The sequence below is a fragment of the Scophthalmus maximus genome, chromosome 5 (genome assembly GCF_022379125.1).
Source record: "Scophthalmus maximus strain ysfricsl-2021 chromosome 5, ASM2237912v1, whole genome shotgun sequence".
Lineage (NCBI taxonomy): Eukaryota > Metazoa > Chordata > Actinopteri > Pleuronectiformes > Scophthalmidae > Scophthalmus > Scophthalmus maximus.
The window spans coordinates 23,726,563-23,754,288 of NC_061519.1; the positions used below are offsets into that span (position 1 = coordinate 23,726,563).

Here is a 27,726-nt window from a genome sequence, read left to right on the forward strand (position 1 = left end):
TTCTTCTGCACTGAAAATCAGTGACATCTCCGCAGAAGAAGTACGGTGTTTATTTATACCCTGATAGGAAAAAGACAAAACCCCCAAAAACTACATTTCATGGCAAAAACATGAACAAATGATTATAGCCGTGTGTGTTTGTATGTGTGTGTGTGTGTATGTGTGCAAGTGTGTGTGTTTGTGTGTTTGTGTGTGTGTGTGTGTGTGTGTGTGTGTGTGGGTGGGTGGGTGTGGGTGGGTGGGTGGGGTTGGGAGGGAGATGTGTCATTATCATCCTCATCTGCCGCCTTTGACTTAGTGGCAGATTACCAGCAGAACAGACTCGTCCGCTTAATGAGACTTCAAGGAGCGGGAACAAAGGGAGGCAGACTGAAGAAAACGAGGGAGCGACACAGAAGTGTGATGAAAGCAAGTTAAAAAAGAGAAAAGAGTAGAAGGCGAGAAAGAGAAAGAGACGTATAAAGGCGGCGAGAGCCACCTCGGTGCCAAAGTGTTTGATGAAATGTGGAGCTAACGAGGTCGTGGCGGTCTGCAACGTCACCAGCAGCAGCCGCGGCATCCGTCCAGTCCTCCCGTGTCCTTCCCCCTTCCCCACCTGGCAGCGCCTTGACAGCCAATCTGGCTGTAGAGCTACGGCACCAGTGGAGCAGGTCAGAAATCCCATTTTCTCGCCGGGGCTTTTAAGTGGCTCCACGGACCCTATTCTCTCGTCCTCTGTCTCGCGGAGAATGTAAGTGGGCCTCGCTGGCCACAATTGGCCTCTTCAGGGAGCCCGGGCAGGCCATTACCGAGAAATGGGGCCGGGCGGCCCGGAGAAGGCGCTCTCCATTTCAGCCGGAATGATGTGACCGGGCCAATATGGAAGCTCGTGGTTCAGACGAGTCACTTTGCTCAGACGCCGCAGTGCACCCTTGGAAACCAGGCTGACTCACGAAAGAGCTCGGCGTTTATCCTCGACAAAACTCCACGGACAACTGTGCAACGCTCAATGATACATGCGATGAGTGGTTCATAATGCAAGAAGCATTTATCATTTATGTATTTGGAGTCCCTGGCTTTGTTCCTTCCAAAACTGAAAATAATTAAAAGATTTACGGCGTCTAAACTGTGAGTGTTAAGTGTTTTTTTGTTATTCCGTCAGTGTCGAGATACAAGACACGAACAAAAGCTTTGAATTCATGGAACCCCAGTGATTTTTTCTCTCTCTCGAAACTCAATAATACATTGTGATCACTGTGAGCGTTTGTTTTGTCTAACTGGAGGCATAGAAATAGACATGAAGAAGAAAATATATTACAGTTGACAGCGAGTGTGTTTTTTTTCTGGAGCCGTTTTCCTTTGTTAAATACAAAATCAATAATCTTAACTCACTTTGCAGTGGGGTCCATTCACGGCAGTTCTCTGAATTGGATACCATGCTGAACATTACGTTTAGAGAGTGTGTGTGTGTGTGTGTGTGTGTATCAGTACATCGGTGGTGGAGATACATTTACTCAGGTAACATTCTTCAGTACAAATGTTAGGTTTCAGGAACTGATAGTTGATATTCTTCTTTTAAGGTGAAAAGAACTAAACCAGTGGTTCCAAACTCTTTTGGCTTGTGACCCATCACAACTCACACATATCTGAAAGATATCAGATGAGATAAACCAATATTTTACAAAAAAAGGCAAGTATTATTCCTCCCATCAGCCATCGACCATCACTTGTGACCCTTTATATACCCCTAAACATGTATAAAGTCATTAGAACTACAGCTCCGCCTCGACAAGCTACAGCGCTAAAGATGCACGTTGACGTATCAATATCACCGATCTAATCATGTCAGATATGAAATATGTCTGTCACAGGCGGTTCTTTGTCTTTCTGTACTTTAAGTAGCCAACGTTTGGCTAATGATACTTTTACTTTTAAGTAAGATTTTGAATGCAGGTGACCATATCGGGAGAAAGGGCAAAGAAGAGTTAAATCCTACGGCCATTTCTATATTAAAATTTCTTTTCCTTATCTGAACCACTTTCATACTGGACAATGTAATAAAACAGAAGAATGATTAATGAAATGATCAGAAATGATTAATTCAGCACCCAAGCGTGTAGGGGCATGACTGTATATATGGTTATATGTGACCATATGTCAGCTGGGCCATGACACTTTCTCAAATCGATCCTTCCATTAATCGTTTGGTCAATAAATTATTGGCAAATAGTGAAAGAAAGAGATCAGATTTAATTCAGTATTTGTTTCAGTTCTAGATTCTTGTTTATACTGTATATGCCATGAAGGCTATCAATTTGCATTTGAAGTACGGCTGCAATTTAAGATTATTTTCATACTCGATTAATCTGTCGAGTATTTTCTCGATTTCTCGATTAGTTGTTTGGTCCATAAAATGACATTAAGTGTTGGAAAATGTCGATCGTGTTTCCCAAAACTCCATGATGACGTTTTGTTTTTCGCTCACACACCAAAGATATTCAGTTTACTGTCACAGAGGAGCAAAGACACCAGAGAACATGCACATTCAAGAAGCTCAAATCAGAGAATTTGGACTTTTTTTCCATAAAAACTACTTGACCCAATTAATCGATTATCAAAATAGTTGGCGATTAATTTCGTAATCGTTTACTACTCGATCGATCAATTTACTGTTGCAGCTCTAGTTTGAAGACTATGTCTTTTGAGTTTTTGTCCTGTATTGTTAAACGGTGTACACTGTACATTTAAAATTAGCTCCCACAAAAATCATTTTTCATTTCTCGGTGAGCTCCTCAGCCTAAGAGGGACGAAGGCGTAACCTTGTCCCACTTGTGGCTCACACCGGGAGGATGCCCTGGTTTCATGAGGGCCCGCCCGTCCGTCCGTCCGTCCGTCCGTCCGCGGTGGCCTAGTAAATGCACAAAACCTCCGACATGCAGACAAGAAGCAGCCCGTCGCATCTGCTCCCCGACAGGGGAGAGGGCCCGCCCTCTTCTGTTTCCTCATTCTGTCCGCATCGGATTCCTCCTCCGCCTCCACTGAGCTCGTCCTTCATCCGGCTGAGCGGAAACCGCCACTGCCTGCCCACCGCGATGACTTCCTGACCCCGGGGAAAAACACGGCGGTCAGAGCGGCGAGGATTTGACCTTGAGAGATAGCGGAGGGGATAATGGGAAGAGGGAGCGCGGTCCCGGACCACCTGGGGAGGGCGGTGATCCTTGAGAGCAGACGGGACGGGTGGGCGATCAAAAAGGAAGACGTCGCGTCGCGAGACAGCCTCCTGGCGTCCATCCATCCATCCATCCATCGTCTACCGCTTAATCCACTTAAGGGTCGCGGGGGGGCTGGAGCCAATCCCAGCTGACATTGGGCGAGAGGCGGGGTTCACCCTGGACAAGGCCCTGGTTGGTTTGAGCCGGGACTCGAACCCAGAACCCTCAGAACCACTACGCCACCGTGCAGCCGTCGGCCATTCAAGTACAGAATAAACACGGCGCTTGCCATCAAAAAATGTTTCATCGGTGTTATTGAAGGCGGCTTTTCGGACATCAGACGGCCGCTGTTACCGAGTGGCGTTCGGAGACTGTGCACTGGAGTCTGTATTTAAACGACAGGGAGGAATCAAAGCCCTGGAGGACTCATATATAATCACACATTGTTCCCGCCTGATTGTAATCGGGAGAGATTGTGCAGTTGCGTTGGCCTGATTGGCGGTCGGCACTCGGAGCCCTTTCGCTGCTCGTGGGTAATAAACGCAATAATTGGCAGCTTCAACCCCCCCCCCCCTTCCTTCCCCCGACCGGCTCGGCGCCCCTCACACTGCGGTGAACCTTTGCGCTCGATGTGCGCCCTACCCCCCTCTCTGGAAGGAGAAATAGCATTTGAGTGTTGCTATTGATTTTGTGCGGGGAGCGACAGCGGAGGGAGGAGGGATTCGAGTGAGGGGCTTGGCGAGGTCGCCGGGTCTCGGAGGGTGTGCGAAATGAAGGATACGGACGGGAGAGATGTTGGAGCGTTGAGAATCCTCCGGCCCAGCGGGACGTTGTCTGGCCGTCGAAGATACCGCAACGGAACGGAGCATTCTCGAGCGCCTGTCCGCGATGGCCTCTGGGCTCGTCAGAGACACCGTTGTTCTCTACAGCCTCCTCGGAGAGACGACTTCCAGAGTCAGAAATAAACTGTGGCTCCGGGGCAAAAAAACTCTCCCCATGAGTCAAATGCTGACCTTAGGTACATACAACTCTCCTTCTCACTGTAGGACGCGCGGCTCACGTGTTGCCGACTGTGTCGTCGAACGCGGCTGCTGTCCTTCGCGGCCCAATCGGTGACTGACGGGTTCGCACCGGTGGGAGAGAAGCAAACGGATCGACTGACGGGAAACACGTCCCATCACGACGTCACAACAAACTGCTTGCACTGCGGCAAGGCTGTAGTTCACCGTTTCAATATCGATTATCATCCTCTGTACTTCATATATCTATCTATATTCCACTAACAACTGTGCAATATTTATATATATATATATATATATATATGCATATGTATTTACTACTTGTACTTCAAATTCAAACCACTGCACATTTTAGCCTTCTTTTACAATATTGTGCACTCTTTTTTTTTCATTCTACAGTTGTTTTCTTCTGTTATAATTGTATCATTTTGCTATATTTTCTACCTCTTCCTTGTTGCCTCGCCTCTTGCTGCGGCTGTAACAAGTGAACTTCCCCGGCGTGGGATTAATAGAGTCTTATCGTATCTTATCACAGCCTGTGGCAACAAAATATTAGCAGCACTCAGTCACAGTAGAAACACTGTATATACGTGACGCACCACATCATTACACAGCTGTATTGTATCCGTCATGGCAATCCGTCCCATATCCATCCATCCACGATCTACAGTGTACACCACTTGGCGATCGCTGACATCGGGCGAGGGGCGGGCCGACGCCCTCCTGTTGATGCTAGAGGTCAAGTTACCGCCATGAAGTATCCTCTGGAAACTTGTGGAGACACATCTCAGTGTTTCCCTCAGAATCAAATCGTATCTATGGTAGCAGCTGCAGAGCGTACTTCCCCATTTAGCATCCTGCGAGCACGCAGGGCAAAGAGCGCCGCACACAGCTCAACACCGACGCAGCAGTTCAACACTGAGATCTTTTGTGTCACTGTGACAAGTGTTCTGGTTCTAATCCCACCGGGATTAATCGAGTGTATTTGTGTTATTTCTTCCTTCTTGATAATTGCCCGTGAAAAGGACTCAGAAAAAAGAAAGGTCATTTCTGAAGCTGCTCCCCACTGCGGCAGCTTCAGTGTGCAATTAATGACAGGAGATGAGTAAGAAGAGAGAAAAAGAGGAGAGGTGACATGGCGCTGGGAAGGAGAAGCGCAGGGATAAAGACGCGAAGTGGTACGGGGACACGTAGAGAGAGTGGAAGGGAGAACGAACAGAGAATTAACGAACGCGGAAACAGAACCGCGGTTGATAGCGGAGCGACGGGGGGGGGGCGCGTACGGGACGGGCCGTGTGAGCACAGTGGGCAATTAGAGTAAAAATCTCAGCAGCCGTGGCAAAAGAATCGAACCTGCTTCTGTTATTCTCTGCACGCACACGCGCACGCGCACACACACACACACGCGCACACACACACACACACACACACACACAGACACACCGCAGGGCCGAGTCGGAGGAGGAAGGCCTATTTGGAGCTGTTTGTCCAGCATGCACGTTTAACCAGTCGTGAGAACGGAGCTGATGTGGGAAACAAGCGCTGCTGAGAACTAATGAAGACAAGGAGAGGAGGGGGTAGAAGAGGAGGAGGAGGAGGAGGAGGAAGGAGTGGATATTGAAACACTGCCAATTAGGGACTGGGGCGGTCAGCAGTCATTCTCCAGGTTGACAGCTCCCGCCGCTCCGATGCTCTGGTGTCAATTAGGGCCGAGTTGTCAGCGAGCGCCTTGAAAAAAGACGACGTCTCAGACGGAGGACAATTATCTACTTCAGGGGGGGAAAACTCTCACCTGACCCAAAAAGAAGTTAATGAAAGCTCAGTGATGGAGGTTGATAGTGAGGTTTCTTTTAGGGGTGGGTGGGGGGGGGGGTAAGTGGGCATGGCTGACGACGCAATGAAGAGGGCACTGGTTGAAACGAGACTTGATATCATCGACGGCGTTTGAAGAAGAAGAGGAGAGAGAGATGGGCGGCGGAGCACTGATCTTCAAAGCGTAAAGAGGCCTCTTTGCTCTGTGTGTGTGTGTGTGTGTGTGTGTGTGTGTGTGTGTGTGATTTAATCTGGGCCTGTCTGCACGTTTCTGATCAAAGCATGGCCATTGGAGAGGGATGCAACAGTTTAGAGGACATCAAACCAATACACACACACACACACACACACACACTCTCTCTCTCTCTCTCTCTCTCTCTCTCTCTCTCTCTCACACACACACACACACACTCTCTCTCTCTCTCGCTCTCACACACACACGCACATACACTCTCAATACAGACGTGGAACAAAAACACACCACCACCGTAAAATGCATCTGCCACTTTCGAAGAACAGCCGCACTCTACAATCAACATCACTTCCACAGAAGCAAAAATCAAGGGCACATTTTTCATTTCAGTCGCCCGACCAGTGCGAACCAGAAACGTACTTGTTGTGAAAAACCCCAGCACTGGTCATTTGTTCCTATCCAACAAGCGACCGCCCCTGGATTCCAAAATAACACTATAGGTACATGACGTCTCTTAAAATCACACCCGTCATCGGTGTCCCGTGTAAACCGTGCACCTGCAAAACACAAAGCTTCTCATGAGCTAATAAAAAAACCAGTCCTGTTTATGTTAAGCCGTAATGTGTTTCCTGTTTTATATTTCATGGAAAGCAGTAAAAGGCGGGAGCAGCGAGGCCGCGTTTGTTCCCTGCAGCGTTATGGGAAGAGGTCTGAGAGGAGGTGAGATATCTTGTCTCCGCATGAATCCACATTTTAACCATCGAGACGAACTTTCCCCAAAACAGAGAAGTTTGAGTCGCCTTATCGTAACTGGCTCTTAACCATCGAGCAGTTCATGAAGGCTCCCGACAGTTCGAAGTCATTTCATTATGCAGATTTTATTTAGGCTTCGTGAGTGCAGTCTGACGCTCTCATTCAACTTACCTCATTGTATTTTATCTGCAGCAGCAGCAGCAGAAAAAACCCTGTACTCAAATAAGAGCCTTGACGCCGATGCAGTCACACGCCAGACTGAATGTTCCCTGTTCAATTGGACCATCGTCCAGCAGCCCCCCCCCGCGTCGTGTTTTCGGCTTCTTTATTGTGCGACGAGACCTTCGGCCGAGGCCTCGGTGAATTAGCTCGCTCGATGACAGACGCCGACGATGACGGGCGCCGACAATGGCCGCGGCACTATCGCCCGCGTAAGGTGAAGTGGAGCGCACTCGTGCCATTGATCAGCGAGATCTTGATTTTTCCAGGGGCTTTAGAGAAAAAAACACACGTCGACCCCGAGAACACCGCATACGAAGGTCTCGCTCGCATCTCGGCATCATCTCCCTGTGGCCACTCTCTCCACAACAGGACGTGAACGCGGTGCTTCAATACCACACCGGGTTTCCATTCGATTTCACAGGTGTTGCTACCATCGTGTCCACCCACACTCAATCCCCGGCTTGATTTCCGTCTCGCGCACACACACACACACACGCACACACACACACACACACACTCACCTCCCGTCTCTCACCGCCTCCCTCATCAAAAATGCCCCCGTATCCCAGACACCTCTGCAGCTCGTGTGCGGCCCGCCTCTGCCCCCGAGGGCAAGACTGTGCGTCATTAAAAAACCAGAATTCTCCTCGCCACCTGCACGGGGACAAGAACATCACTGCACCTTGTTCCTTCACTCCTCCTTTTTTTTGCTCCCAGATAAGAAAAGCCGGACCTGCCCTCCTCCTCCTCCTCCTCCTCCTCCTCCTCCTCCTCCTCCTCCTTCTTCTTCTTCTTCCCCGTCGTCCGCCATAGGTGAAGAACAAACAGCTCCTCTCGCTGTGAGCTTTCTATTAGTATGAGCAGCCGGAAGAGACCGGACCCGGGCGGCCCCGACGTGCCAGTGGGAGAGTGTAAGACAGTCGGGTTGCAGCTTGTTACACCACAGACTCCTTTCGCTTTAATTGGCTCCGTATCGGCCTTTCTAGTCGCCGGCGCGGACTGTGCAATGATGCAGCCGTGGCTCGTCCCTGTGACCTCCACCCAGGAACAGGACGAGGGGGCCACTGCTGCGAGAAAACCACGCAGACACACCCCTGTAGGAATGACTGCTTTGGCATGGATACAAAAGATGAGGTGCCATTTTCAAGAATCTCTCCTCCTTCCCCCTTTCTTTTTTTTCCCTCTGAAATTGCGGCAGGGGGGAAGAAATGACAGGGGGACATTCGGAGGAGAGGGCGGGGTGGGGGGGATAAAGACGGGAGGACGACGAGGAGAGGCCGGGGGGTCCTGGGGGGGCTCCGGAGACAGAGGCGGGGTTGAAAATGAAAGCCAATCCGATATGACGAAAGAAGGAGTGAGAGAACGGAGTGCGAGCACGTTGGGATGACTGAGACATGTAGGCCAGGACCTTCAGAGGGGCACGCGGAGGTCTCGGGGGGGCATCCTCTGATGGAGAAAAAACGTCGGAATCGCACACACTCCCCTCCGCAGCTGCGCCCGTGTGATGGTATCCGATGGGGTCATTATGCGAGCACACGGCGGCCCGCCGTCTGCCGGGTCTCTCCTTTCCTGAGTGCGTCCAGACGCCTGAAGCGAATTCTGCGCCGCGGCGGTGTTCGTCGGCAGCACACCGTCTCACTGATCTGCCGGCCTGATGTGTTTCCCCCGTAATCCTCCCTCCGATCGGCTGCTGGCAGTGACAGGCCTGGTTAACGTCTGGCTCAGGCCTGGTAAACAACGGGCCCGGTCGATAACGAGGAGATGATCCTGTTAAGGGAGAAGTCTGGCGAGAGAGTAATGACTGGCAGGAGCTGTCTGAGCGCGAGGTGCGTGCGCGTGTGTGTGTGCGTGTGTTTGTGTGTGTGTGTGTGTGTCTGCGTGTGTGCCTGTGTGTGTGTGTGTGTGTCTGTGTGTGCGCGTGTGTGTGCGTGTGTGCGCGTGTGTGTAGGTGTGTGTGTGTGCGTGTGCGCGCGTGTGTGTGTTTGTGTGTGTGTGTGTGTGTGTGTGTGTGCGTGTGTGTGCGTGTGTGTTTGTGTGTGTAGGTGTGCGTGTGTGCGTGCGTGTGTGTGCGTGTGTGTTTGTGTGTGCGTGTGTGTTTGTGTGTGTAGGTGTGTGTGTGTGTGTGTGTGTGTGTGTGTGTGTGTGTGCGTGTGTGTGCGCGCGCCAGGTTTAATTTTTCACATCACGTCGCACCGCTGCACTGCAAAAGTCCCTCTTCCGCCAGTTGACAAAAAAATGAAGCTGAAAGATAGAAGGTGCGGCACAATGTTAGCGTGGAGCCGAATGAACGCGCGGGCGGGGACGGCGGGAGGGAGGATTTGAATATGGCATTCAGACCAACTGTTAACCGTCAAACTCGAGGTGACAAGTTTGCCGCGAACAAGGGCAAACAAGCAATTTTCACACCGACGCAAAAAAGAAAAGAAAGAAAAAGAAAAAAACCAAGATTCTCCTTCCAGGCTGGAGACTGACTGTTAAATCTTGCGAGAGCGCGTGTGATAAATCCTGTCGAACTTAATCCCGGCGGAGCAATTACCGTTGTGTTCTCACAATAAAACAACAAGCCCGAGAAAACAAAAAGAAGACATCAATAATACATCGCCAACGCCCCGCTCTCCACGCGCTTCCCCCGGAAAAGACTTTCAGTAGTAAATATTCTAGCTGGAGTGTGTCCATTATGTGCTGGAACAGAGGATAATGAGGAACAGTAACCAAAACGGGTGTGCGTGCGTGTGTGTGTGTGTGTGTGCGCGTGTGCGTGTGTGTGTGTGTGTGAGAGCGAGTGTGTAAAATACCAGCTGGCAGTGGCAACACTCGTCAGGCAGAAAGAAACTCCTGGGAGGAGAGAGTTTTCATATTGGCAAGCAGGGCACATGAGTGTGACTCTGAATCTCTGTGTGTGTGTGTGTGTGTGTGTGTGTGTGTGTGTGTGTGTGTGTGTGTGTTTGTGTGTGATGGGCATGTACGTGAATGGAGGAAATTAAGCAATTACTCAAATACTGCGCCCGAGTACAGTCGGGACTATCTCCATCTTTTCATTGCCGTTTGTTTGTCCGTCTGACTTTCAGCAGGATTAAAAGAAGAAAAACTACCCTCACTTAAATTGTTTTAATTTGAAATTTTTTCCTGGCGGCATCTGGTGGTAAAGTTGCAAACCGCAAACCAACCGAGCAGCCGACAGGGGACACTCTTTGGCGGCGCACCGCCGATCCCATTCCCGGTTTCCGCCATCGTCGGAGAGATTCAGGGCGCATGCGGCGTATTCTGGAACCGTTTCGTGTCAGCAACCGCGTTCAACGGGACGTAGCAAACACGGCGACTCACACGGAGGTCGGGGGGCCACCTCACGGAACTGTGTTTAACTCATTCAGAGTTGACGAAGAAACATGGTGATTATGCATACACGGACACATAGTTACGGACATGTGTTCAATTTCTGTGAATAAGTTCTTCTAAATATGACACGCTGCAGCGTTAAGGTAAGAAACTGTGCAAACTGAGCACCCAAAATATTAATAATGTTTACACTACTTTTGCACCGGGGATCGGGTCGCGACTGGAGCACAGGAGGAGAGCTTGTCGGTGCTTTTCTTTACGCGCGCATTCCCAGAGACACGCGCTTTTAATTGGATCGCGCTAATGAATGAATCACAGCGCTAATGTCTAGTGCCAAGGTGAAATGCCTATTCATTTACTTCATGGATTCGCACCTGAGATGCGATAACAGCTGATCAGGAACGTGTGAGGGTAACGTCCACGCAGGTTCAGTGCCTCAACGGGGAAAGAACGTGTTTTCTCTGCCAGCGGCTCTGGATCCAAATCACATCAGTAAATGGCTGCTCGGGGGTTGATGTTAATGTTGCTGTTGTTGTCCCCCCCCCCCCCCCCCTCCAGCTTTTCTCCGAGGATGATAAGCCTCCCCCACAAACACAGGGCTCATTAGTCTAATCCTTGGCGTGTTCTGTCTTGCAGGAATTCATAAAGACACAAACAATGCGCACACACCTGCTTAACATCGTCGCCGTCGGGGGAGGTGCTCGCTCCCGCGCCGTCTTATCACTTAATGAGCCCCGACCGGCCCCCGCTCACGTTCACCTCGCCGCGGAGAGGAGGCGAGTGTCACGTGGCCGCGGCGGTGGAGGTGGGCTTCAGAGACTTTACTCAAATCAAACCAACGGTACAACAATGGAAAAAGTGCTGCACTCAAAGATTATCACCAAGATGTCGGATGTAAAGTATTTATTATAGTGTATAAAGCATAAAACGTATTTGAAAAAAAAGAAAGAATTCTGCTGAAATAAAAGCCCCCTATGACGGGCGTATTACTTATTATGTTATTATGGACTCATTGATTTTAAAACCTGTATCTTCCAGCTGGTTGAGGTGAAGCCAACGACTATATGTATTCTAGTCCGATGTTTCCCTACAGGGGACTGAACTAGGGCTGCCACTAACGATTATCTTCATTATCGCTTAATCCCTCAGTCATTTTCTCAACAAAATGGTGAAAAATGTCGACCGTGTTTCCCGAAAAACTCCAAGATGATGGTTTTGTTTTTGTTTTTATTGGCCACGAACCAAAGACATGTAGTTCACTGTCACAGGGGAGCAAAGAAACCAGGAAATATTCACATCGAAGAAGCTGAAATCAAAGATTTTTGCCTTTTTTTTTCCCCTCACAAAAAACGACTTGATCCGATTGATCGATTATCAAAATAGTTGGCGATTAATTCAGTAGCCGATAACTGATCGATTAACTGTTGCAGCTCTTGACTGAACCCCGTCTGAAGTAGACCAATTTAAGAGGCTGAGTTTTCACCAATCACCATCGTCGTCATCATCATCATCATCATCATCATCGTCATCATCATCGTCATCGTCATCGTCATCGTCATCATCATCATCACCATCACCATCATCATCATCATCATCGTCATCATCATCATCATCATCATCGTCGTCATCATCATCGTCATCATCATCATCATCACCATCGTCATCATCATCATCATCATCGTCATCATCATTATCATCATCATCATCATCGTCATCATCATCGTCATCCTCATCATCGTCGTCATCATCATCATCATCATCACCATCATCATCGTCATCATCATCATCGTCGTCGTCGTCATCATCATCATCATCATCGTCATCATCATCATCGTCATCATCATCATCATCATCATCGTCGTTGTCATCATCATCATCGTCGTCATCATCATCATCATCATCGTCATCATCATCATTAAGGGGTCTGTTGCATCATTAATGAGATGATGAGGGAAAAAGGGATCAACACCGAGATCGCACAGCTGGAGTTCTGCCTCTCTGCGTGTTTGTCTTGGCGGCAGCACCTCTGGTGACAATTTGCTGCGTTGGTATTTGTCCGTGCAACTCGCAGCATTAAGTTGCCGTTTGTTTGATTATTTGGTTTTATATACGTCACACGGGTATTTTTCTGCCTCAGCCGAGACCGACAGAGAGAATCCACTCCACGGCATTGTGCCGTTGCCCCGGCGATGCGATGTCCGTGAAGTTGGTCCTAGGCGAGGGCGCCGGGGTCACTTGTTCTCCTGTTGACTTGAATCAACGGCGTTTCCACAGAGTCGCCTGCCAAAGTCGGGCGACTCCATGCACCTGTGCATCTCCACCGCAGTTTGAGATGCGGAGGTTTGGTTGACTCGCCCCCAGACAATCTTTGAACAAGACGAGCTGCTTCTCCGCAGCAAACTTCTTCTCCTTTTTTTTTTTAATCCCTGCAATTACCTCAAAGCGCCAATCCATTAATTCCACAAAGCAGCTGTCGGGCTATAATTTAGCGCATCTGTTATTTGCTTCGACAAAGGTTAATTTTGTGTGTGCAGCAGAACAACAGAGCACGGAACAAGGACTCGCCAACAACACTTATCTTAAGGTGATACAGAATTGGGTGCAGCCCTGAAATAACTGCCTGAAGCACCTGACTCCAAGGTTTTTCAGGGTTGCAGTTTCTAGTTGCTGTGGGTGTTTGTTTTCCTCTGACGGGGTGGAATATTTATCTCACAGTCATTTCACAGCCCGCGGTGGGCCTCTTCAGAAGTGCTTGTCGCGATGCCGGCGACGAGGCGGCCGACTGAGGCTACATCCGCGCCGCCTCATTTCACTGTTAAAACGCTACGTTTGCGCCTGCCGTCCACACAACTGCGCTGAGTTCGGAGAGGTTTGTAAACGCTGCTGGCGCCTCATTTCGGTTCGGAAAAAAACCCCCCAAGTGCGGCGCTGTAGAGTACGGACAGGGGGGGGGGGGGGGCACGGTGACGGGGTGGCCCACATTCGCTTCCAGCCAATGCTCGCTGTCAGTAACAGTTCCTGCCTCGTCTTGCCTCCTCCCGGTGTTAACGCCGGCACACTCCAGCCCCGTGTACTTGACTGTCCGACGTCGACGCTCGATTCCCAACACGATCGGTCGCCTGCGCCGAGGTGAGGAAGGATCCGGGGGCTTAACTTCTCTCTTTTTGACTCTTTGTCTTCATCTCTTGATGCAACTATTTCGATTCATATCGACAATGTTTATATGAACGACGGAGAGAAACGCTGAGTATGTGAAGACTGTCTGAAAAAATACGCCGTTCATTTTATGTTCAGGATTCACTGCGTCTTCCGCCCTTCTCCATGACGGTCGGCCTTTTCACTTCCAGTGTGGCTATTTGAAACAACTGCCGAACAGAAATGTATTTTTCAAAACCCGGTCGGACAACATGCTGATGGGACTCGTTCTAACATGACTTGATGATAAATATAAATAAGATATAAGGAAGCTTGGATCAGCACTGATTCTCCAAGTGGTGTTTTGGAGAAGGGGGCGGAAAGTGATGCCCGGTGCAATGGTCCAAAAATGCCCCTTTGCAGTCGAGTCAGCTGGAGAACTTGTGTCCATTCACATCAAACTATCTAGTGGCTTCCTCCTGTCCTGGACGGACGCATTTGCTTTTTGTTTCATCGCTCACTTGTTCCCGTTTTTCCTTTCCATTTGCCGCTTGTCGTGTCTGTACGAGCAACCTGGCCTGGTTTCAACGTCGGTGGCCGATGCATCGTCTGAAATTATCCTCAGACGGACCCCCGCTGTCGATGTGACCTGAATTAATGGGCAACGTCTCCAGCGGAGAGGAAGCAGAAGAAGGCGGAAGGGCCTCAGGAAAAAAAAAAGAGGAAGAAAAAAACGCTTACTCCTCTGGAAGTGTAATCGGCGGGCTCGTCGGCGGAAGAGAGGGAGACCAAAGAACCTTCGGCGAATTTCCACGACACTGTCTCCTCCTCAATGGGCGGGAGGTGATGGGATATACATCAAAGTCGGCGCTGTAAGTGGGAGTGTTTTCGACTGGAGGCAGGCGACGCGGTACGGGCAACGATTTAATGTCACATCAGCGAAACGCTACAAGGCTGCAGAAGGTTGTTCCTTTCTTCTCGACTCTCCGGGCGCTCAGCGGCCTGCTGCAACTTTCGCCTTGTCACTTCCTGTTTTGCACGAAAAACTTTAATACAACTCTGCTGCTTGGCACGTTGTTATCAAACCTCAGGCCTACATAATTAATAACCCTGGCATCCAATATGTTTCTAATCTGTGTGTGTGTGTGTGGTTGGGGGGGGGGTTGCTCATAGCATACAGAAAGAGATTACGCCGAAATACAAATAGCAGTATGATCGTTCCTCTCTCCCCAGCATGGACGACATGCTCATTAATCACGACTAAAGAGCTGAGTAATGTAGCCGGCCTTGTTGCGTCTGTGGAGCCGCAGGACGGCAACGAGCAAAGAAATGGGGTTTCATTGCGACGCTTCCTGCAACTCGGCCCTTTGTGTTGGCTCCCGGCTGACGGCGTGGAAGGCGACCGCAGCCCCACCATCTATCTCCCCATGTCGTGCCAAAGGCTATCGTCCGTTTCTCATAGTTTACCCTTTTCAGATCCTTTACAGTTCTTCTCCGGGGGGGGGGGGGGGGCAAACGAGGAGAGCTCCTCGCAGTCACCGGCTTTACCAAAGCACCAAAGGTTAAAACACGGAGGAGCGTGAAATCACCGTTCGGCTCGTGACAGTTTCCCCTCCACTTCCTTTATGTTAAAAAATGTATGACTCCGCCAAGTGATTCCCTAACCACAGAATGCCAAAAGGCGCCAAGTGTGAGATTACTCCGTCGAGGGAATGCTTATCGAGAGGCAGCGCCCCCCCCGCCCCCAAACCCCCTTTACCTCCTTCATCCATAATTGCTTTCTAGGCCTGCATTGGACGGAGCCCGGAGCTGTTTTATGTTTGGCGGGAGCAGAATGCACAGGAGATAAGTTGAAATCCAAGACTATGGCCCAATTGGGACCACTGTGGCATAACGAAACCAATATTCTCCTCTCTTCAGTCACAAACGCAGCATTCTCAGCATTCTAACAAGGTCTCTGCATAAAACTAGTGGTTATCTGTCTATTTTTTCGTGCAATTGCCGTACTTTAAAAACCCCTAATGGTAGAAAACACGAGGAGAGACGTCACACACGCCCGGAGGTTTGTACACACAGACACACAGGCTTCACAAACACTGTTAGTTCGCATAACATGGGTCCTTGGCCATAACGGCGTAATTGGGGAGTTTTCTGTCTCGCCAACCAGCTGGCTGACTGCATTGCAGAAATCCTAATGAACGGTGAAAAATGGCTCGCGTGGCTTCGGAGGACAAACCCCACAGAAGATGTGGCTGTCGGAGATGAAATATTAAACATCTCACTTCTCCAGCTGTCACTGAGGCTGTGGCCGGGCAGGAGGACGCCTTGTCATGTCTCCTCGGCTCATACCTTCGAGCAAAGTGTACCTCGTCGCAGAGCGTATCGATGGGAGACTGCTTTGGGGAATTTTCTCGCGCCATCTCGGCGGGGTCTGTCCGCAGCTGCACGGCAGCTTCTGGCATTTTCTGTTCTTCTTCTTTTTTGCCAAGAGGGCGTCGTCGTTTCCTTTCGCACCAGCACCGCGATGATGACGATGATGGTGATGATGACTCTCTGACTTTTCATCTAGTGCCACCACCGGGTCCAAAAAAAAAGTTGTACAAAAGGGCTTCGTGGCTTCAGAGGGGAGCTGCGCCGAGTGTATTCAGCTCAGTCTGAACACTGCAAGTTTGAAAACAAGAAAAATAGAGTAATATCTGGTGGTGGAGTAAGAAAGAGGTGAGATGACCAGACCTCAGTATCTCACCCTCCATCTCTGCTCTAAGACAAGGCTACATGAGGATCTGCCAAGAAGCTTCTCACATATTCGTCTTTCTGATCTCAAAGATGTACAAACTAAATATGACTATAAATGGCACATCGTCCCACACCGCAGGATATTACTGAACTGCCAGTGGTCGGGATTGCATCATGGGTAATATGGGCGTCATGATCAAAACACAGTTTAGCTGGTCCTGCTGGAGGAACGTCTGCGGCCGAGAACGCGGTTCCAAGAACCAGACGAGAATGAGCTTGTTGCTTCACGTCGGCCGGCAGCGACTTAACGCATCACATATATTTCCTTTGATTTTACACTTTTACAGCATTTAAATGCTGCGTTACATTTGGTTATGGCTAGGGTTAGGGTTGAGGTTAGGGTTAACATCAAACGATAACTTCTATGTTGCACTACAATTTTAAAAACCCATTACATCTACCGCTCTTCTTTCCCTTTTCCGACACATTTTAATATCTGCCACTGTCAGAGGACAAAGGGGACAAACTGCGGAGCACAAGTTGTTACGCTGGTTGCAAACCGCCATCAGAAAAGGACGACGACGAAGAGTGCGCAACCAATCACGTTGCGGTTCGCTTAGCTGGTTGTGGCCCAAGAACAGAGATTCGGCCGTATGTCTTCTACTGCCTTTATTTTGAAAATCAAAAATCTTGTAAAACTACGATGGTTAAATTGGCGGAACGGCCCTTTAAAGTTCCGACTCACGTGCTGCCAGCATGACTGCAGACTCTTTGACTCTTAATCATTTAAAAACCATTGTGTATCTTGTTCAGACTAGGTCATTACTCTCCTGAATGACATGGGGGGGGGGGGTCCCCATCCTTGTTTGATAAGGCCGCCCCCCCCCCCCCCCCCGACTCGTCTGCACTGAAAATCTCCATTACTGCGTCTCCACCTGGCTCGCAGGATATCAGTCAGGAATCGGTATGATTGTGCTGTCAGAGAGGCAATCACAAGGAGACGGTTACGCTGCCTCATCTCCGCAGACGGAGAGAGACAGGGGAGTGTGGTTTCCTCCTCCTCCTCCTCCTCCTCACCGAGAAAATACAAAGCAGGAGAGTTCTAGAAGAAAGGAAACCCGTTGGGATTTCACTCTCTGTCTTTCACTCTGGCGTCTGCTTCTGTCTCCTTCTTGTCATTCTCTCCGGCTGAACCTTTCCCGGGTCCTATATTCTCTTTTATCATCCTCTCCATCCTTTACCCTCTCCTAGTTTTGTCCTCTTCTCTCGTTCCCTTTGCCCTTACTCTGCAAGAGTTCCCTTCCCTTTTCATCTCCGCCCCAAGTTTTTTTTTTCTCTCCTTTTTTCTCAGCTTCCTTATCTCGTCCCCTCTCCTCCACAGTCTTCACAGCACAAGTGCAGGCCGACCACGGCTGCTGCATAGATATAGAATTGAAATGAGCCTTTATTCAAACCTAAATCAAACGTGCCGCATTGAAAGTGCTCCGATTTAATGGTTTTCAAATACAAAAACACAGATTGTAACACAACGGTGGTTCAAAACATCATAGTGAAATGTTTTTTATGGTGTGGAAAATGTTTAAGTATCTCGGCTAAGTCTGCGGGGAACGCAAAGGCTTGGAAAATGTTTTTCTTGGTTGCAGTGATGAGTTCAATACTCTGGCGGAAGATAAAGTGGGACGGTCAGAGGCTGCCTGGCACCGCAGCCCGGCTGATATCTTAGAAAGATCGATACGGCGCAGAGGTCAGCGAGCAACGATGAAGAAGACGAATGCTCGTGTCAGAGTCATTCTTTTCCTCAAACACAGATCGCTCAGCACTGCGGGAGGAGAAATGCAAGGCTTAAGGGGCAACGTATGCACACGGAGCACATCCAAGTTGTGGAACCGCGGGGCGGACGCGAGGTCCCGGGGAAACTCAATGCAAAGCGTCTGAAGGCTGTTGCTGCATTATGCACCGGCACATGCTGTAGTGGCAAAGAGCGTTCAAATCATAAAGTATTGAGTGCGGCTTGCAGTGGCAGAGTGTTATGGGCGGACATAATAGCAGGTTTGAAGAAGCATAAATGATGTTCAGCGGAGCCGTGGCCCCTAATTGATGTCCCCCGTCACCAAAATGTCAATAAGTTTATTGCCAAGAGAGAGAGAGAGAGAAAAAAACAAATTGGCGGTTTAGTTACGACGCCCGACTGCTCCCGTCAGCGGGAGAAAATCAATTCTCGTCCATAGCTGGGTTTACTGACGCATTACAGACAAATCCTCATAAAAAAATCTAAACGTACACGGTCACTGAATATTGACATTTCAGGCAGAGGGAGAGGAGAAAAAAAAGAAGACGCTGCTGCTGCTGCCCCATCGTCCATCTGAAAATATGACGGACGATTTATTTGTGCGCGCCACTCGACTGCAATAATTCACGTGCACGGACCAAAACCTAACACCTGAGACGTCCGGCGTGTATTGACCACAGCCCTGGGCGGAGGAAGTCTTCACTGGATTCGGATGTTCTGCTCGACAAACAACTACGGGCTCATCATGAGCCTCCCGCACTGCCGCAACCGATTTCACACCGCTAGACGTTTCCATCCTTGAGAGGAAATAATTGTTAGTTTAAAAAACTCTTATTCATTACTAAACCACTGAGGTTCGGGGGGAGAGCGACCACACTCCACAGTGGAGGCCTTGAATGCAACGCGAGAGACAAACAGCCGGAGAAAAGTCTCCTGCTCCAACCAGTCATCCGAACCCAACTATCTGGAAGTCAGAGCAACATCGAGTGCACGTGAAACGCTCGTTGGAATTGACCGTGGCGCTTACACAAAAGCGTGTTGGCTGCAGACGCGGAGGGACGATGCCAATGACACGCACATACTCACACACGGCTGTCAGCACATACTGTCGGCACACTCATTCAGTTTTGGAGGCACACAACCCGGCGCCCTGCAGTCATGGAAAATAAGATTTGTTTCTGCCTCATCTCAGACGCCACGGCCGCATGATTAAACCCAAGCCTAGACCCACGAATCAGCCCCTTCGAACTTGCCGTTTGCATGCCGTCTCCATCTCCTCCGACGCGAACAATCATTCTGCTCACGTGCACACCGAGTCACCACGCACCAGTTGAGCGCAGCGTGTCATTTGTAAAGGGAGCGGCGAATATTCACAGTGCAAGATCACCAACGTCCTTCTGCAACGTGTAAAACTAAGAAGCGGACCAACGAGCAGCAGTTCTCCCCCAGTGAAGACGCCGCCGGCTAAAACTTTTACACGAGCCGCCAGCAGCCGGGGGTTGTTGCCGCACTTTGTTGTTTCCTGCAGCCCGAGAGATTCTTCTCTCAATGAATAATAGTTCCACCTTCCGTTGGCAACTTGCGTCGCTTTGTCATGAGATGGAGTGTCTCTTCGGAGTCCCCCCGTGTTTAATTTAGCAAAAGTTCATTTATCCAACCGGGCCCAATTTTTTTCTTTTGGGCCTGACGTTCAAGAACAGCCCGGCGACTCCCTCACATCGGTCACACTGGTGCACGTTCACGCCGCTTAATTGTCGCAGAAAACAGAAGGGAGGAGGCCGTCGAATAAGTCATATGCAAGTCCACCGCTGGCACAATCTGAGGATTTAAAGCCACCAACGGAATACTTTCCCTTTAAAGAGAGATGAAGTTTGGACTGGCTGTTATTCAAAGTGGGGTCATTGGGCATCTGGGCACAAACACATGGTTGGTGGGGTCGGGGGGGGGCTGCGGGCTGGTGGCTCCGTTTGAAGGGACTCTTTCTTGTTCAAAAGTCAATTAAATGGCTGTTTTGTTTGGGAGGGGGTGAGGGACCTGTCTGTACCCAGGGGGGCCCTTTGTTTCATAATCTTTGCACGAGTCCCTCCAAACTTTCCATTTCTCAAATCCAAGTTGTTGGGAGAATCGCTGCACCCATTATCTGGGGGGGGGCAGCGGTGCAGGCCGCTTCACAAGCCGCCGCCGCCGCCGCCGACCAAACTGCCCGCAGAGAAGCACGCTGTTGTTGCACGTTGCCTTGAGAAGGTTTGGTTTGATCAGGTCTGCTTTACTTGCAGCACCCTCGCTCCCCGGAACTCACATTGATTGTTTCCCACCTGGCTCGCTAAGTGGATGGAAGTCAATAGGCCCCTGCGGTGACGTCAGGGTTCACCTCGCAGCAGCGGGTCTCCCGGGCTTATCAATTAGAGCGAAAAGAACGCAGCCGCGGATTCCACTCGTAGCCTGAAGGTGTTATTAGCAACGACAGGTGGCTACTGAGTGTCAGTGCAACACTGTGCTAGAGAAAATTGTGATAAATGACAAGGGGGGAGGGGGGAGGGGGCTCTCTCGCTCTCTAAAGAGCTGTGCAGGTAGAGGGACCGCTGGTCACCAGAAAAGGAGGAAAGGTGTGTGTGCGTTCACGAGTTTGTGGGTGCGGCCGGATTGTAAAATTTCCTATCCATAAATCCTGAAACGACCCAGGAGTATTTCATTGGCAGCCATGATAAGAGCTGCTTTTTCGGATTCTCTAATTACTAAGGAAAGGTGCTTCAATGCTTCCTTACCTATCCCCTTTAGCACAGGGTACACCGGACGTCTCCTATGTGCCAAGAGAAAGGAGAAATAGACGCCCCACAATTCATTGCGGCAGCAATATTTAACTGACTTGTTCTATGACTGAGAGGGGATGCAGGTCATCGTGTAAGTTACCGTTGCTTATGAAGCATTTACATCTGATGTCACATGGTGGTAAAACACTCACGTCAGACGCGCGTCAACAACATCCGCCGTCGCGTGATGACGTAGTTTAGCGAAAGTCGGATTCTCTGAGCAGCGCTGTCGGCTTCTCCTAATTCCTATCAGTCCTCCTTCGCACCTTTCCTTGACCTCATGATGTTTTCCACTGAGGTCAAGGAATTGCAGATAGGAAAAGACTATAGGAAGGACAATCCCAATCCACCCCAAATGTTTAAGAAAGGTGCTTCAAGCTTCCTTTCCCATCTCCTTTGGGGTATTGGGTAGACTGGACCTTTCCTATGCGAAAGGAAAGGAGAAATAGACGCCCCACAAGTCATTGCGGCAGCGATATTTAACGTGACGGGCCATGCACGAACGTAAACGGTTAAATCCAAAATAGAAGAAGAAAAGAATGAATATGACCGAGAAGGGACCCAAGTCATCATATAAGTTATCGTTGCCTATGATGCATTTCCATCTCATGCCATACAGTGGTCATGTGGATAAATATGAATGGACAGTCTCAATGTGACGACCTTTTCCTTTCAGTTTCGTAGCCTACTGTTTATTATTGTTTTTATTACTTATTATTTTATTACCTTGGTAATGACTACATTTTCTTTCTTCCATTTGAGGTCAAGGAAAACAGTAGAAGATAGGAAGAGACGACAGGAGGGACAATCCAAATCCAGCCTGTGTCTCAAGTGGAGATGAAGTGGGGGGAAAACACTCAGCTGCTAATGGAGGAAAAGTTGAAAGTGGCTTCACTCTCAAAAGGCTTCGCAGTGCACCGGCCGCGCGTTGGCGCACGTTCCCTCCGCGCACGTCCACACATCTGTGTGTTTTTACCTTATGGTCGATGATGCCACTGTATCCCTGGAGGACCGGCGGGTGAGGCTTGGCCACCCGGACGGAGGCCTCGGTGGGCCGCCGCTGCTCATGCTGCCGGACGCGCGTGTCGTTGGCGTCCCGGGAGGCGATGCTGAAGCTGCCGTTGTACACGAGGAACAAGCTGGCGCACAGGAGAAGCACGAGAAGCACGGTTACCCCATGGCGCTGACACAGAAGACACAAAGCAGATGCTGACAAATTAGTTCATGGCTGCAGTGAACCGAGTTCATGCTGCTGCACCTACAGGCTCAGTGGAACACATCATCATCATCATCGTCATCATCATCATCATCATCCTCCTCAGAGACAACATCCACAACAACTCTTATAGACTTCATTCAACAGGCTTATTCATGACATGGACTCAGTTTGCGTGCCTGCACTTTAATGTTCAGGGGGAGAGAAAACATCTGCAGGCTGATGGGGATTTTTTCCAGAGAAGTGCCACACCTCAAGAGGACGCACGAGAGAAAGTTCAGATCGATACCCCCTGACCTTGCAAGTCGAGATGGGCATCAGCCTGAGCCCGCGCCTCATATGAATCCATATGAGGAGATAAGCACGCAGCTCCGGACACTTTGGGTTTTGTTTTCGTGGCAGCAGTGGATGCATTTTTCTTTTTCTCTAAACTGGGGCCAACGGGCAAAAAAAAAAAGAAGAAGAAGAAAGCAAATCAAAGAAATTCATTCTGCCATGCACTTGCACAAATTAATATGTCCTCCTCTGCATAAGACGCGCGGGGAAGAACAAGAAATAAACCATCCAGCGCGCTGTAGCTGTCCACGGCTGCGGTGCGTAAATGTAAAGGGATGCCGGAGCTTTCAGTGGCACAGCTGGACGTCCATTGTTCCACATGATCCTGATCCTCTGATCCCTCGGCATCGGGGAGGCAGGGGCACTTTCTCGGAACAATGCTGAAGCGTCAAACAGTTTTGCCCGCGGCGGGGGCTACAACAAGGCAGAAAACCCTCTTTACCATAGGTGTCTTCATTTCTGCAGGGCGCGCACGCTTCGTCTTCCCGCTGCGGCTCAGTGCGTCCGGCTCCACTCTCCCGTCATGGTCCAGCCTGAGCCTCGATCGTGTGCTCGACGTCCCGCATCCACTCCCAGTCGCTCCGCACACTGCGCCCTGCAGCCTCCGCCTCGCCTGCCTGCCGCTGCCCGAGTGTCTCCACACCGGAGCCCAGGCGCACTTCATACTGTGGAGAGAGCGAGGCGACAGATGTGCACTCTGGTGTCTCCGCTGGGTCTTAAAGCCCCCCGCGTTCCAGTTGTAGCGGAGGAGTTTTTATATGTAGGCAGTTAATTAGAAGAGTTTCTACCTTATGGAAGAGTATAAGGGCCAGTCATGAGAAAATAAATGGTTTTTTAACATTCCAAAATAAAGATAACATTTCGAGAATAAAGTTGAAATACTATATCGAAAATAAAGTCGGAATGTCGAGAATAAAGTTGAAATACTATATCGAGAATAAAGTTGAAATACTATATCGAGAATAAAGTCAAAATGTCGAGAATAAAGTTGAAATACTATATCGAGAATAAAGTTGAAATGTCGCGAGTAAAGTTGAAATACTATATCGAGAATAAAGTCGAAATAGTATACCGAGAATAAAGTCGAAATGTCGAGAATAAAGTTGAAATACTATATCGAGAATAAAATCGAAATAGTATACCAAGAATAAAGTCGAAATGTCGAGAATAAAGTTGAAAATTGTGACCCAGAAGCACTTTCCAGCCCACCAAACAACCGGATGTTGATGTTTTGCTAGCCAGTTTGCTAAGCTAACGCTAGCTGCTAACCAAGTTGCGACAAGGTCCGATATTATTATTGACAGGCTGCATCTGGAAGAAACGATGCAGAGCCAACATTTGCACATGAACGTCAACTTGTGTCCTGACACGACAACTTTCAAATGCAAACAAACAACAGGTCATGAATTTTGAGAGGCGTGCAATGACCGAAGCTAGCGTAGCTTTGCTAACGTACGTTAACGTGGATGTGTGACAGCTGAACTGGAACCACAACACGGCCGTTTAGGGATATTTCAACTTTCGACATTTCATATTTAATCTCGACATTTCTACTTTATTGTCGAAATGTTAAATAAATTTAAAAAATCTTCCCCCTCCTTGATAAAAAAGAAAATTCTTTGCCTGGCCCTAATACTCTTCCATTATACCTGCAAGAGGGTGATAAGGCTGTTTTTGTTTCATGGTTATTTCAGGCTGAGCGATATTTGATGGGAAATCTCAGCTCGGATCCCTCTGGAGTACAGTGAACCCACCATGTCATCCCTCTGTGTGTCCGCTGCAAAGGTAATATGAAGTGGATTATAAATGCATGGGACGAGATGTACATCCTGTATAACTTCCTCCCATTAGCACTGACACTTTATTAACCACCGGTGGAATGTAACGAAGCACATTTGCTCAAATGCCAAGGTACATATTTGAAGAGTTCAGTATTTCCAACTATAACGCCAATCAAGCAGCGACCCACCATGACATCACCTATTGGTTTGTGAGCGGCCATTTTGAAGCAAGATGTTAAATCCCAAGTCTCCACCCTACACCTGCAGCCAGCCACTCCTAATTTGACCACACCCCTAAAACTATAAAACCCGGCCCTGCAGGCCTGTGAGCCCTTTTTTCCCCCTCCAAACAATTCCAGCAGAACAAAGGGATCAACAGACGTGAGTTCAGATGGACTTTTCACCTTTAAAATGTTTATTTAGTAAAATATGGCATATATTGTTTGAATGTTAACATTGTTTTGCGTTTGATTATGCTAGATTCCAGAGTTTAACTGTGAGACTTGAGAGAAATTGTGCAATGCCATATTATGGATGCATTAAGATGCAAGCCTAATACAACTTTTAATATTGTTATTTGCTCAAGAGGATTTGGATTCGTAATAACTGAACCTTTCTGTCTAGAAAAGAAGTAGCACAGTAGCTGTGTGTGTGTGTGTGTGTGTGTGTGTGTGTGTGTGTGTGTGTGTGTGTGTGTGTGTGTGTGTGTGTGTGTGTGTGTGTGTGTGTGTGTGTGTGTGTGTGTGTGTGTGTGTGTGTGTGTGTGTGTGTGTGTGTGTGTGTGTGTGTGTGGAAAGGGATGTTTTATGTTTTTGAGCTGTAGCAACTGCAGTTTACCATAAATATTCATAAACTTTTATGTTCCTGGCACGTTTCAAACCACAATTACGAAGGGTTTTGTGGCGCAGCAGAGAGAGAAAACAACCAAACAAACAAACTAAAACAAAAGCAGAAACAAGAGTGAGCAGAGACTTTTCTGAGGGACAGCTTGTGTTGACACGGGGTCAAGCAGGTCAGCACAAAAGAAATTGAATATGGTTTATTTCTGTCAGTTCCGTATATTATGTACAGAGTTGCTGGTTCCACAACACATAACACATCAGTTAAGCAATTTGAAAGGTTTATTCTTATCTTTTCTAATAATTTCTAGACAAGTTACCATGAGAGAATTATGTGATTTGGCACAAACTGGTGTTTCTGTTATAAAAAAAAAAGCTGAGTTGTTGATTTCCAGAAGGCAAAGTAAAAATGTGTTAAGCTCGCAATATATTATGTATAGACATATTTCATACTTTTGCATCAGCTGCTGTGTGCTGACTGAAAGATAAAAACGAATGAATAAATCTTTATCATTTGGAGGTTTTTTTACGATTTACGAACGTGGCTAGCACCAGATTTTATCGCCTTTTTCAGGGCACTTTGTGGGAAATAAGGAGAAAAATGATGAGTAATGAACGAAGCAGTGAAATAAACAGCCCACCACCGAATGTGTATGCAGGACAGCTTGCGGGGTGCAGTCCCTGAAATCCGCACAGACAGATAACCACCGTTTCGCAGCCGCGATGAGCAGAGGAGCATCTCGGAATTGCGACGTTTTTCGAAGTTTGCCGTGAGAGGGGCCACACCGGCCCCTGCTCCCGTCGGCCGGGAACAGGAATCTGAGGCTGCCGCGGACACACACTCGCCACAGCTGGACAGTTTGAAAGGCCGGAAGAACGCACATGTGACGACTCTGGATTCTCTGCCGAGGCGGCAGGTGGTGGGGGTCGGAATCTGGCATCTACAGCGCGAGTCCACGGAGCCAAGCTGCCCTGTGCTAACAGGCCCGACTGACCGACTGACCGCCGGTGGTGGTGGTGGTCTAATGGACTCTTTGACAGCCGACCTGAGTATTGTGGCCGACCACGTGCATCCTCTCATGTCCACAGTTTTCCTAATGGCTAACTCCAGCGGGATAATGCGGCGCGAGAGTCGCCTCGCGCCGGTTTCATGAACACAACGTTGTCCCCGGGATCTGAATCCAATAGATCCACCTGTAGCGCGAGCTAGAACTGTGAGATTTCCGGCGGCGTGAATGTGGCCAACAGACAAATCCGCAGAAAGCGCCGCGTTAACGTAATCGCGTCAACGGCATCTCAGGGGAAAAATGGCCGACATCTTGTGGAAATTCACGCCTCGAAGACTCAAGGCTGCGCTGCGAGCGAAGGGAGGAGCCCCCAGCCGTTAGTACGGTGTTCTGACGAAGTGCTCAGTGTGGTGTGAACGTACAGCGCGGAGACACATACAGTATTTATTAACAGAAGCATGTGTGAAAAGAAATCAATGTTGATTTGAAAAAAAAAAAAACAATGATGCCAAAATTGCAGAAATAGAATGAACAAGGTAAGAAAAAGAGTGACGAAGAAGAACAACACCAGGTTTGTGAAATAGCGGTTTAAAAAAACGACAATGATGGAGCTAGTCCGGTGACCTCACAGAGAAGAGCCCACTCCTCTCAGCTCTGGATTGATTCAACGCGAACTGTGCGGCCCGGAGCTCTTGTTCTGGGATCCGACTTATAGATTATTGACAGGGCCAGAGATGCTCGCTGTGCATTCGGACAAAAATGTGAAGGGTGATCAATGAAATATTAAAAAATGATGATTCGACCATGGAAGCAAGGCTGAAAATGGAGGTTGTTCGGTCGTGTCCTGTAGATTTAACTAAAAAGTCTCGGCGCTGCAGAGAATGTAGAGAGCGCGTTCTCCCTCTTTTAAAAGTAAAAAAAAATTAATACAAATCTCTGTTTGGGATGTAAAAGTGTCAACCAGGTCAGAACTCAATGAAAGAGTATCTTAGAGACAGTTTTGTGGACCACAGATAAATAGATGAGTATGAAAGGATTCTGAAGAAAGAAGAAAATAAATGCTTTTTCTGAAAAAGGGAAAAATGTGCATCACAAACACAGAAAGCAGATTAAAGTCAACATTGAAAAGTCCCAATTAAAAGGATAAAGGTGTTTGTGAAAAGTTTTTTTTCAACCATGTGAAAAGACCAGAAAACCAACAGTGTGTCAGTCCGTCCGTCGTTTCCTTCAAACTGGAAAAATGAACGTATGATGATACACAAATTAATTAAAAGGACAGGAGTAAACACTGACTTTATATTTACATTTGTTGGAGACTATTTTCAGGTTTGGTGTTGTAGTGAATATTTACCAGATCAGTCTTCGTACAATCGATTTGAGCAAATCTCGATCTGTCAGTCGGTCTGTTGGAGATCTGGTTGTTGGATGACTTTCATGTAGGAGACTGGAATTTGCTTCCCGTGAGCAGCCTGCAGTTAACATTATCTGTAGATGTTTCCATAACTTCAACCAAATGTTTTTCTTTCACACTTTAATAACCACAATTAATTT

The 27,726-nt window shown here is 48.6% G+C and overlaps 1 protein-coding gene across 1 annotated transcript in view; it reads right to left on the minus strand.

The window, feature by feature from the left end:
- st6galnac5a (ST6 (alpha-N-acetyl-neuraminyl-2,3-beta-galactosyl-1,3)-N-acetylgalactosaminide alpha-2,6-sialyltransferase 5a) overlaps positions 1 to 23,348 on the minus strand; it is a 41,563-nt gene extending 18,215 nt beyond the window's left edge. The window contains exons 1-2 of the mRNA XM_047332247.1: positions 22,991 to 23,348; positions 21,973 to 22,179 (exon numbers count right to left, since the gene is read on the minus strand). Coding sequence (XP_047188203.1) covers positions 21,973 to 22,179; positions 22,991 to 23,212 — 429 coding nt within the window. The 5' untranslated portion in view covers positions 23,213 to 23,348. The remainder of the gene's footprint in view (positions 1 to 21,972; positions 22,180 to 22,990) is intronic.
- Positions 23,349 to 27,726: the final 4,378 nt, after the last annotated feature.